This window comes from Lepisosteus oculatus, chromosome 7, assembly GCF_040954835.1.
Source record: "Lepisosteus oculatus isolate fLepOcu1 chromosome 7, fLepOcu1.hap2, whole genome shotgun sequence".
Classification (NCBI taxonomy): domain Eukaryota; kingdom Metazoa; phylum Chordata; class Actinopteri; order Semionotiformes; family Lepisosteidae; genus Lepisosteus; species Lepisosteus oculatus.
Genome location: NC_090702.1, coordinates 4,275,721 through 4,288,885, shown reverse-complemented (window position 1 = coordinate 4,288,885; position 13,165 = coordinate 4,275,721). Strand labels below are relative to the sequence as shown.

The window sequence follows — 13,165 nt, the reverse complement described above, 5'->3', positions numbered from 1 at the left end:
GGGTTGCTATAGTACAAAAATAGGTTCCTGGTTTGTAGTTGCAGTATCTTACTGTAATATTGGCATTGCCACTTTAAGATTGTTTTTAAGATCACTTTATTAGCCATATACAATTTCTTGCATTAGGAAATTGTCTTTTTGCTGACCCCAGCTTGTTCTCCGTGAGACACACAGACAGGGAGAGAAGCTTGGGGTCAGTGCGCCGTTTATACGGCACCCCTGGAGCAGTTGGGGGTTAAGGGATTTGCTCAGGGGCCCAACGGAGTAGGATTCCTCTGCCGGCCATGTGATTTGAACCAGCAACCTTTCAACCACAGGCACGTTAATTTTTGATTCATTTAATTCATTAATGTTTGGGATTCCAGACGCCTTTCAGCATGTTGCAATCACCCATATTCTTAAAAGACAGATCAGAGGCAATAGATATGTGCTTTCTTATATTGTTTCCTCAGTTGAAGGATGGGAATTTAAAGAAGGGAGTGACCCACACTTATTAGTTCTGCCCCTACCTGAATGCTATCAGAGTACCCGAGGTGCATGAGTCAGTGTTATAAATTGATAACTCTTGTGTAAAAAAAACTTCTCTGATGAGTATTGCTGTTTCATCAGGGTGGTGCAGTGGCTCTGTGGCTCAGGATCTGCACCTGTGGCTGGAAGGTTGCGGGTTCGTATCCCGTGGTCGGCAGAGGAATCCTACTCCACTGGGCTCCTTAACCCCAACTGCTCCAGGGGCGCCGTATAAATGGCTGACCCTGTGCTCTGACCCCAAGCTTCTCTCCCTGTCTGTGTGTCTCATGGAGAGCAAGCTGGGGTCTGCAAAAAGACAAATTCCTAATGCAAAAAATTGTATATGGCTAATAAAGTGATCTTTAAAAAAATCTTAAAGTGTCAATGCCAATATTACAGTAACATACTGCAACTCCAAGACTGCACATTTTTTCCTACAGAACTGTTCAAGCCCAGTCACATTGCAAGGGCAACATAGATGGGCAGAAACCTTCAACCTGTTAAAAAGGTGTGAAAATAACATTTGTTAGGTTTTCTTGATTTTCTGCTTGTCGTATTTGTTGGAATGCTTTGCTGTTTATATGGGAGGTACAGGTTATCCCAGTGTGCAGTAAATGAGCGTCTTGGTGTTAGCATTACAGTAGAAATTACAGTTGGGAATACATAATTATAACCCGGGTGTTGTGACCAGTCCCACTTTCAGTTTTGCTCTGCTTCATTCCTTTTTTAAAGCAAAGACTGTCTGAGCAAGTATAGCAAGATAAAGCTGGAGATCACACAGCAAAGATGAACATTTAAAAAAAAAAGACGGGATTTTGAATCCTCATGGACTCATCGGCGGTTCCACTGTAAATCTAATAGGTCTCTTATTCCAAACCACAGGATGCTGCGCGTGTCGATTGAAGAAAAAGACAAAAAAGTACGATCTAAAATTAAAAAAATTACACAAGAGCATACAGGCTCATATAGATAGAATGTAGGGCAGTCAGCTAAAGACCTTAGTAAAAAGGTAAGTTTTGAGTTTAGATTTGAAGAGAGGCTGAGAATTGGTTTGAGGAAGGGTATTCCTTGATAAAGGAGCAACAACAGACAAAACGTCCCAGATTTAGTCCTCGGTACACTGAGCAAACGACCAACCTCAACTGGGGGCCTAGGAGAGGGAGTGTACAGTGAAGTTCTTACTCGGACACTCTCAGACACGTTCTCTTTTTGTTTTTATGTTTTATAAAACACGACACTTTGGTTATTCCATTACACACATATATATAATATTTAATGATAGTTTTTACCAAAATGAATGAAGACCAAACAATGTAGTACTGTAAATAATCATTAAATTTAATATTCTTCAGGGGTGGACTGTTAGCACAACTTAACAAGACAATAAGTGAGAAGATTAGCATTCATTATTGGCTTAAGACCGACAGTTTTTAAAACCAAGAATAAAAAGGTTCCTAGTTAAAATAATTTGTCTGTAAATGATAATTACATTTAAAATAATTGACCAGGATATGTACATGCTAATGAAATATGAATTGAAAAATCGAATTCTTTGTGGGAGTTGGAATCTTGTGCAAACAAAATTTAAGTAAGATCTCTAAACAATTCACAATTAATTCTCAGAGGAGAACTGGCAAGTCCCAACTACAAGCACAAGGAGTGAAACCATTCCATGATTTATAGGGAGACCTTTTAGTTCATTAGTACGTGTGTTTGGTTTTATCCAAAGTCCACTAGGGGGTTAAAAAACTACGTTGCTCTAAAAAGAGGTAGATATGAAACTACATCATCCATCTTCAAAGTGCTTCTTCCAGCTTAGGATTTCAGAGTCTATCCTATCAAGCAACATGTACATGGCAGGCTACACCCTGGATGGGACGTCAGTCCATCACACACACAGACACACTCGGGCCAATTTTCCCACAAGCCAATCAAAATCAGAATGTTTTTTGGACTATGGGAGGAAACTGGAGCATCTGGGGGGGGGGGGACATGCAAACTCCACACAGACAGCACCCAAGGTCTGGAATTGAACCCAGGATCCCAGTGCTGCAAGGCAGCAATGCATATCACTGTGTCAGGGTGCCATCCCTACATCATACAGAGAGAGGAAAACGTGGGGATAAAAGGAGCAGGATGGTAGTTAACACTACGCTGCTTGATATAGGAAGAGTAATTTAACAGTGCGGTACAAGCTCATTGCTTAAATCTCATTGTCAGGTATGGCTGTTGGCTTGGACTGAGAGTTCATGGCGTCCTCACAGTGCACTGTCAGTGACCTTGTAGAGTTAAACGTTAGTTTTTCATGTTCAGTGGACACCTGCTTTGTTACATATGGCATGTAGGACAGAATGACCTCTCAGACATAGACTTTGCTTGTTTGAATGAACCGAATCGTCTTTCTCTGCGCTTTGTAGGTGGCTGTAGCTCGGAAAAGCGGATCTTAAACCTTTGAACCTTTGCTGTGGGACTTATCTGCTTCTGTTTAAAGGACACAGTTTAAATACAGGGATACTGGTGGGGGAACCGTTTGCTGTTGGTTTTATCTGTTTTTCTATGAGGGTCAAGGCTCACGACTTAAAAACACTGTCTGATCTTCTGCCCTTACACAAAATATATTATGGTCATTTTTTTTCCCCTGAAAATACAATCTTTCATACTGTACCATTTTTGAAGGGCTTTTGAAATGAAGTTCCATTTTGGCAGTTAACTTGTAGTGCTTCACTAAGGAATTCTTCACCATGTGAGAATTCAGTTCTGTATTTCTGGAGAGTGCTGGTGTAAAACTGCTGCTGAAAATATGCCGAAATGCATTTGCCAAAAAGGTTTTTGAACATGAATTTGTAAATTAAGCACAAGAAGACTAATCTTTATAGATCATCAAGCCGGCTTAATGAATCGAATACTAAGAAATAAGCTTTGCTTGCAAAATTCTCAAAAGAATTTGGCATTCTTGTGCTCCTACAATAAAATATTATTTTGCCTAATGAAGTGACTTGGTATGCTGTTCGTTCTAAAAATATTTTAAAACTCAATAAGGAAAGCAGAGACCTTCCCCTCCCAAAGTGAATTACTGGTGGGTTCTCTCACGCAAAGCAGGTCCTAAAGGCACACTGTTAATCTGCATACTGATGAGTTTCCAAAAGCTACTGTGGGTGCTTTGTCTGTCAGAGCCTTATCTCATAAAGCCTCATCTGTCCACAACTGTATGATAGCCACACTGGTCAGGCACTGGTTTGTCCAGGAACTCTTGGTCAAAGAGTTCATAGTTAGTGACCCTGGAAATTCTGCTGTTACTGCGGACAGGGAGAAATCGTGAAAGAAGGCACAGAGGAGAAAACAACGCGGTTCTGAAAAATATAGCGGGGGCTCATCAGCTTTTCCAGTAAGGCCTCGCTTTAAAATTGACACAGTGGTTTTGCTTGGTAAAAATCTTTATTCGCCACTTTTCTGAAGGGCATTGGAAAACCTATAACGGTGTAATGGCTTGGCAATATACTGTAGATGTAAAATGAGAAATATCTGTGTTTACAGTAAATATATATATAAACACACACAGTGGACTAATGTTCCACTTTGGAAAATTAGTTTTTGGGATTAACAAGAAGTGCAGCTGCTTTTGAAATGGAACTAGCTGGTTTGAAAGTTGCTCTACAAATCTGTTCAGAACTGGTAGCTCTTACTACTAATGACGGACTCCAAATGACACTGGGTGACCGTTTAACCTTACACCTCCTTAGTTTTGATCATATGGATTTTGGGTATTGCTTACGGCATCGTTTGTACTGTTATGGCAACAAGTATTGGAGAGTATCTGATCTTCCATTTTCAGTTTTCACCAGAGGTGCTGACAGGGACAGCTGGAGAGCTAAAAAAGAAGAAATATTGTCTCAGGGTGTGTGATAGACCAGGGAGTGACAGTAAGATGTATGATACTGGAGAATAGATCTGCCCTTCATTTTCTAAATTGCACTGTAGGAAATGTACAGTACAAGGTTGCAGGGGAGCAATGGGTATAAGGCAGGGTACACCCTGGACAGGACGCCAGTCCATTGCAAGGGGGACACACACTCACACCAGTGCGAATTTTCCCAAAAGCCAGTGAACTTATCAGTTTGTTTTTGGAGTGTGGGAGGAAACCCATGTGAATAAGGGGAGAACATGCAAACTTAATTAATTAATTGCACTTATATAGCGCTTTTCTGGACACTCCACTCACCACCACCAATGTGCAGCCCCACCTGGATGATGCGATGGCAGCCATACTGCGCCAGAAAGCTCGCCACACACCAGCTCTCAGTGGGGAGGAGAACAGAGTAATGAAACCAGTTCATAGATGGGGATTATTTGGAGGCCATGGTTGGTAAGGGCCAATGGGAAATTTGGCCAGGATGCCGGGTTTACACTCCTACTCTTTTCGAGAAACGCCCACAGAGAGTCAGGACCTCAGTTTTACATCTCATCCAAAGGACGGCGCCTGTTTACAGTATTGTGTCCCCGTCACTATACTGGGGCATTAGGACCCACATGGACCGCAGGGTGAGCGCCCCCTGCTGGGCCCACTAACACCTCTTCCAGCAGCAACCTCAGCTTTCCCAGGAGTCTCCCCTCCATGTACTGACCAGGCTCACACCTGCTGAGCTTCAGTGGGGGTTGCCAGTTGTGGGTTGCAGAGTGATATGGCTTCTGGCCATAAGATGGCACTCCTGGGGTTTGAACCCAGGGGCCCTGTGCTTCAAGGCAGAAATCCCAACCACTGTGCCATCATGCCGCCCAGTTATTCCCCCTTTTGTTGAAAAACGATATACAGTTGTAGTTTTTATTGATGCTTTATTACTCGTGATTAGCTCTTCTTTAAATGAGACTATTTTAGTGCTGGGCTCCAATTGTGCCGATTTCTGTGGCAAGATGAAAGAACTGTTTGTACACTTGGGTGTTATGTCTCAATGGAATTCTCGGTCTTCTAAATTGATCTTCAGTATAAAACTACCCAGCAATTTTCTATTTGACCACGAAGCTGGCGTTTTTCAAAATAATCAACCATTCATGTCAAATTAAGCAGGTGGTGTTTTACGTGAAGTAACTTTCCGAATCCTAGAATTTGGTACTGAAATCCGAATACATCCCCAAGAAACAACATTCCCGTAATTGAAGAAAGTACTTTTTTAAATCGATTTAATATGCTGGAAGAGATTTGCAGCACTAGAAATAGTGATCTGTGAGTGTTTACTGACTTGGGCCTCTCCTTCACTGCAGGGAAGCCCTGCTAGGCATTTTCCCCAGGGGTCTGGTGTTCTTTGTAATACTTCATTTTGGCTGTACTGATAGTAGGCCTTTCTCTGCTGCAGTTAAGGTGGAGAAGCAGAAGTTCTATTGTACGGTTGGTTGAAGACCTCGGTAGAATTAAGTGTAGTAATGCAGACAGAATCGCTGAAAAACAAAAAACTTACATTCACTCTGCATCTAATGTCCCGAGCTGGTTTCATGACTCCCAAAGCTAACATCTGCTTCTGTATTAGGGCAGCTATTGTAGATCTGATGTCCTCATCCTTGTGCTTCGTGTTAGCCAAGTTTCAAGCTCTTAGCATTATTTTCTCCTGCCGTATTTGTGCCTTCTCACAGAAATGTACACCCTGAGCGTGTTGCCTTTTGCCTTTATTGTCTGAACGAGCATCGGAGACACTGTGGTGCAGTTAGTGTTGTCTGGCAGTGCGACAACGTTTGGGGAAAATCATTCTCTGGATTAGCGTTTCCCTCTTGTTTCTTGTTTTTGTTTTTCAACCAAGTGAGTGAGTTGAGAGCAAGTTTGCATTTCCAAAACCCATCTGGAGGCGCATTAAGCCAAGCAATCCGAGTGAAAATCCTCTGCCGTCTGCCGGGATTTGAATCCAAGATTCTCCCATTCCAGCCACTAGTCCACGATGGCACCAATTTCATAGCTCTTTGATATACTTTTTAAGATGGAATACTAAAGTTTGTATTGTGGCTACACCGGTATAGATGCTTGCCCGAGGGCAGGCTGAGCTCTGTGATCGCGGGTTTGAGCCTGGATCAGTTCAGTTCAGTTTATTGTCATATGCACAAGTGCAATGAAATGCGGATCATGTGACTGGGAATCGGCAAATTGTGCCACAAAGGGCAGGGAGAAATCGATTATGGTTTTCTTGGCTCACTGTGATTCATTGATCCAAGCAGCACCCATGGGCGTATGGTACTATTGCTGAGAAAGGCACCCCTCTCTCGGTTTGCAGAACCTACAGTATGCCTAACGGGGAGCAAGTCAGAGGAGTGAGCTTGTGTTTACACTTCAGAATTCCCCTGTGTACTGTATTTGTCCGAAACCCAGTATGTAGATAGTACAGATTTTGCGGTCACACATGACTTTATCATCTCAAGCCACAAGCCACATCACTACGTATGGTTAGATTGCACACAGATAATTATGGTAGTCGATTTTGTGTTTTCTGTCAGTACAGTTAATTCTAGTTTGATTATGATAGTGCTTTCGCTGTTTGTCCGTGTGATCTTCAAACATGAGCAATTACAGTGGTATGCAACAGTCGGTGCACCCCTGGTCAAATTGCCTGTTTCATAGAATCTCTAAGTGTAAAGACACAACCTCTGCTGGGGACAAACTTGCACATGACACATTTCTGCATATAGTAATGCACAATTACTAATTTACGGAATTTAATGAAACAGTGAACGTGGATGTGCAAAAGTTACGTCAGCACTTAGTGACACCTCCTTTAGTAGAAATCAAAGCCTCCAAACATTTCTTGCAAAGAGCTAAGAGTCTTTCTGTTCTTGCTTTAGGAATGTTTTCCCACTCTTCCTTGCAGAACTCTTAACACTCAGAAAAGGTCTTCTTGAGTGCACTGCGTGTTTGAGATCTCCCCACAGACATTTGGCCACAACCAGCATACCAATGATAATTGTGCATTACAATGTGCAGAAATATGTCATGTTTAAGTTTGTACCCTGCAGAAGTTGTTAAATTCTTTTCACTTAGAGATTCTATGAAACATGCAATTTGACCGAGGGTGCCCAAACCTTTGCATACCACTGTAACACATTAGCTAAGAGCTCGTGTAATGCGCTTATTTCCGCAAGCAGTCACCTCCAGTACTACTATTCTCTATCACCTATTATACCATGCAGCAAACAGCACCACCTCTGATCTCATCCTCTGTATTCCAGAGTGCTGTTGGCCTTCTGCGTACTGTATTTTTAAGTATAACAGAGTTCTTAAAGAATGCATTCTTTTTTATGTACTGTCTGACATAACTGGACTTTTTGATTGATAATTGACCACAGGATTAGTTCAATGTCCGTAACTCTCACTTGGTGGCAGACCTCCGTGTTCCATCACAAGGGGTCTGGTCTCTTCTGTATATGGGTTAGGGTGAGATGATGAGAAAGGTTGCAAATGAGAGGAGGCCATTTAGTTCATCTAAGCCCATTTGCTAGTTAGTAGTTAGCTGATACAAGATTCTTTTCTGCTGGTTTCTTAAAAGATGCCATATTATCAACATGGAGGGGTAGCTTGTTCCACACTCCCACAACCCTTTGAGTAAAGAAGTGCCTCTTCTTTGCAGTTTAAGATGCAGTTGTGTCCTCTGGTTCGTGTTTCACTGTTCGTTCAGAGGAAACCCACTGGGATGGCCTTTGAGGATTTTGAATTCTTGTTTCAGGTTCCCTCCTCTTCTTCTCTGTTTAACATAAAAAAAGTTCTTTTTCTCCAACGTGTCTGTGTGGGAATTTCCCTGTATCACCAGCATGTTTCTGGCTGCTTCTCTCTCAGAGCAGCAGTATCTTGTCTATAATAAGGTGAACAAAACTTGACACAATAAGATAAATGAGTCCTTAACTAGTGTGGTGTACAATTTTAGCTTAACATGATATGACAATAGCCAGAGTGCACCTGTACTCTCACTGCACACCAGCTGTCAGTAGGGAGGACAGCAGAGTGATGAAGCCAGTTCAGAGATGGGGATTAGGATTAGGAAGCCATGATTGGTATAGGCCAGGGGGAAATTTGGTCAGGACACTAAGGTTAACACACTTTTTGAGAAATGAATTGACCAGAAAGAGTTATGACCTCAGTTTTTCGTCTCATCCGAAAGACATAGTGTCCCCATCACTATACTGGGGCATTAGGACCCACACAGACCACAGGGTGAGCACCCCCTATTGGTCCTGCTAACACCTCTTCCAGCAGCAACCTTAGTTTTCCTAGGAGTCTCTCATCCAGGTACTGGCCAGGCTCACACCCTGCTGAGCTTCAGTGGGGCTGCCAGCTGGGAGCTGCAGGGTGATACAGCTCCTGGCAAATTCCAGATGAAGGCCACTCCCAGGACTCCGCCTATGCAGGGTTCAAATTATATCTTGTACCTACATCACTGTGATGGTGTCATGCATATTTCACAGTATGTGACTGATGTGCTGCCTGTTGTGACTGGTGTTACAGTGCCACTGGGCTCCCAGTTGCTCATGCTTAGCGACAGCTGCTGAATACGTTTGCTGGTGGGACTCACTGCAGCCATCTTATGCATTTGGGTGAAGACATAGATCTCAGATAAGAGCTGGTAGCATTCATTCACTGGAATTTTCCCAAAGTAAGGAGGTGTGGTTGATTTAAGTTTTACTTTTTTCCTTTGTCTTAAGAACATATTTAGTTAGCTCCCTTTTCACACCTGTCCTTCCTTTATGTGTTCACTTTGTGTGTGTTTTTTCGTATTTTGGCAAACAAGTTCCAGTTTATAAAAGTGCAGATTCCAAAAGCGGAGCTGGTTTTGGTCCATGCTTTGGGAAAAATTACATACATTTTCTTTCGGCTTGCCGTCTCCCTTAGCTGTTGTGCCACGTTTTGGAGGTTTTGTAAGGGCAATAAACGCGCAGACGCGTTTGTGTTCTGACCCGGTCTTTTCCAGTTTATTTTGGGTTCCTTGAGGCTGCGTTTGAAAGTAAGGCAGATCTCCAGCTGCCGGCTCCAAGTTGCAAATGTCGCAAGTAGAGATCTAAATTACAACCTCCCTTCGTACACCGGGAGGACAGCCAGCAACAACAGCCACAGTGCAACACACAGTATCGTCTCCCGGGGAAGTTTCACCTGGCTGTGTCCCATAAAATAAAGGAGCTCTTAGTCTGTCTATGGCACAGTTAAAACAGAAAGATAAAGGCAATAATGAATGTAGTATCATTATTTTTATACACACTGTCCCTTGTCCTTCAGTTTTGAGGTGTTTTTTTGCCATGGCCATGGGAAGGCTAAATAATTTTAGTTCTGTTAGATTGCAGGACATAAGGTTAATGATGAACCTTCACGCGAGATGAAATTAACCCTTTGAGACAGTCTTGAGACTTGTAAGTACTAGGTTCATTAACATTGTGATTTATATTAAAAGGATATAATAGAAGACTGAAACAACTGCTATGACAGTTTGCCCAAAATGTGGAACACCAGAATTAGTCTTTTTTTACTGTTTAAAGTTTCAGTTCTGAAAGGCGTTGAATTTACTGTATTCTCTTTTTATGAAGTACATGCTGTGATGCATTTGGGGCATAGGAAAAAATTGTCGGTCTAAATCTGTTACCTCTCTAGAAGGTACAGTAAGTTCTTACATTTAAAAAAAAAATAACTTCTGAAATAATACCACAGCCACAAAGCATGAAGGCAAATGAAATATATGCAAAAGTCTAAGTATACTGTATTATATATATACTGTATATACATATGCATGTTAACTAACAATATCACAAGCCTAAAAATCTCTACTGTGTTTCTCACCTTTTATCACTACCGATTTAATTGATTAGAGGTAGTTTTAGTTTTAGGACTAAAATTCTATGAGTTTGACAAAATAGTTGATCAAATGACATTTTTTATTTAATGATAAACATTTGAGCAGTTCATTGCATTTAGCTTTCCAAGGTAACTGTTTAATAAAATGTACAGTATATGGTGCACAGTTATTCTAGTGTAGCTATATTTATCTGCTTTGCCTGCAAATTGCTGGAATGTGTAACACAACACGTTAGTTTGATAACGTAAAGTAATTAAGACCTTGACGTTCAGCCCCAGGCGTGCTGCCATGAAGCCTTGTTAGTTATGAGGCTGAAATATCATATTTCTCATTACAAGCTTTGTGCATTGTCTCTTGGCTTAATGCAGTGTTTTCATTTATGAGCTACAGGAGAAACAAGGGTTTTGGGAGACAGTAGCTGGTCACAGTGCAGGGCAGCAGTGTGGAGTGGTAATTAACACACTAGATACTGTACAGTACTGTATGTAACTGGAAGTCAAGTTACCATTATTGGCAAAATAGAATAACCTGCACATTTCCTTTTCTTGTTATTGTGAAGCCCAGGTAGTGGAAAGACAACCTAGTGGAATATTATTGATTGCAACAAGCCAATAGCTGTGTTGTCTGTGAGTACTGTATATGCCTTTTTAGGGAATTTTTTCTGCCATTTGTATTAGATCTGATCTCTGTGTTTTTCCTGTCGAGAAATTTTATCCTACAGCTTCATGTCTTGATAACTGCTGAGAGTGGGTTTAAAAGAGGTAGAGGAAAGCAAACAGGGAAGATTGAAGAATTTAGAGGAGTGTTTTACTCTGACAAAGTTAAAAGGACTAAACTGTTTTACTCTTGAGCAGTGAGGACTAAAGGTGACCTGATTCAAGCATACAAAACCTTCAAAGAGGTTTTGGCCCAGATCAGCACAGTGGGCTTCTTCAGAATCAACAGAGAAACATGAGCCAGATGGAGGCACATCGTTATGCAAAGAGTTGCAGGCAAACAGCACAAGATTTAAATATCTTGACGTTAGCACACACACTAGCTGATGGTGGTGAGCGTTCTGGCGCACTATGGCTGCCGTCGCATCATCCAGGTGGATACTGCACATTGGTGGTGGTGGAGGGGAGTCCCCATTACCTGTAAAGCGCTTTGAGTGGAGTGTCCAGAAAAGCGCTATATAAGTGTAAGCAATTATTATTATTATTATTATTATTATTGACCATGGCACGTTCCTCTGGCCTTCTGCCAGCACGTACCACTGGCCTTTTAAAGCACGGACCACTAAACTTCTACCCTACTGCAGTCCCCGTCCTCAACAGCTAACTCCAATGCCTCTGAACTCAATACACACCTGCACTGTGGTCATCCGTGTTTTTTCCCCACTACTACAATTTATTGTTCTCCACAACATATTTCTTGTTCTAGTTTTTATCATTTATGATGTTGTAACGTACTGTCTACATTGTGTGGAGTTGTCTGTTGTACTGTGTACTGTACATCCCCAAGAGATCAACGCGAATAAGAATTCCAATGTGCAGTACATGTACATATGACAATAAACTCCTCTGCTTCTGCTGTTTCTGTCAACAGGAAGTCTGATTTGCTTCATAGGAAGTCGTCACTTAGCTACATAAGCTGTGTTCCTGCGAAGATGCAAAGATATATCCATGAAACCTGCTAGGCTCTGGCTCTGGAAGAGTACAGTGGGGTGCCTGTGCAAAGCAGCGAAGTTGACGTTGGTGCTTTCTCTCCACAGGCCGATGCCTGATCCCACGGGAGGCCTGGTCCGCCGTCATGGTAGACATGCAGAGCCAATACAGCCCCCCCTCCCCCCTGGGCGAGCCGGTCCTGGGCAGTCCTCTGTGCAGCGACTTCATGCAGGGTGTGGAGGACCTCCAGGACATCTCGCAGTCCATCGAGGACGATGCCCTGAGCTCCTTCGACGTGCCGGAATGCCAGTCCTCAGGAAACGGCTCGGGGTCTGAGAGCTCCACCGGTCTAGGTACTGCACAAAGTCGACACTGTTTCCTTTTTTTCTCAAAGACTTGAAATGAACCAATTTTTTCCCTTAAATTCACACACAGCATCAGTTGTGTATCCAAGACGAAAGCTCATTATCAAAAGTCCTTAAGATGTGTTTGTCTTCAGTTAAGTTGACGGCGTTTGTTATTTTATCGTATTTACCGTCTTGTGTAGTTATTTTTATGTTCCAGTCTCTTTGCTCGAGAGTCCTTAACTGAGTGGGTAAACAAGACCCTAGTTCCATCGTATCACTGGATAATTGCTGAAGCATCGTTCATTTGTACAGTCAAGCATGTTCGGGTTTTATCGCTTTGTGATTAGCAACATGCTCACATATTAGAAAATAAAACAGAGGTATTTATGGGGCATTTAAACCTGCCATGCTCTTTTGGCTTCTAGTCGCTTAATGGCAGTCCCATCAAGTTGTTTCTAAAAGGATCTTGCAGAGATGGCTTCAAAATTATAATGAGGACGTTTCCCCCCCCCCCCGTGTGAAACAGGCTTGCAATTTTAAATCAACACGTCTTTTCTGTCACAGGATCAGTGTCAGGAAGGTCCACTCATTACCTTTTCAGACTAGGAGACTTTTTCAGGGAGTGATGAAAGATCATGTCTGCTGGATGGAATTCATTTGCAGTTCTAGAAACAGTCAGCAAGATAGTCATGATCAATGTGGAATCCAATTAAGGCCATAGAATGCTCCATGGGGAAAAACAATTTCAGTCCTGTCCATGCACACTTTGAGCCCATAAAGACCAGCTCAAAATATTGCCACTGGAAAAGGTTGTAGAAGAAGGCAGTGATGCTGCTTATCTCATCTGCCAAACTATTTC

The 13,165-nt window shown here is 42.2% G+C and overlaps 1 protein-coding gene across 1 annotated transcript in view; it reads left to right on the top strand.

Moving 5' to 3' along the window:
- pparab (peroxisome proliferator-activated receptor alpha b) overlaps positions 1-13,165 on the top strand; it is a 60,671-nt gene that overhangs the window by 25,770 nt on the left and 21,736 nt on the right. Inside the window, exon 2 of the mRNA XM_069192040.1 lies at positions 12,067-12,312. Within this exon, the coding sequence (XP_069048141.1) occupies positions 12,105-12,312 (208 nt within the window). The 5' untranslated portion in view covers positions 12,067-12,104. The remainder of the gene's footprint in view (positions 1-12,066; positions 12,313-13,165) is intronic.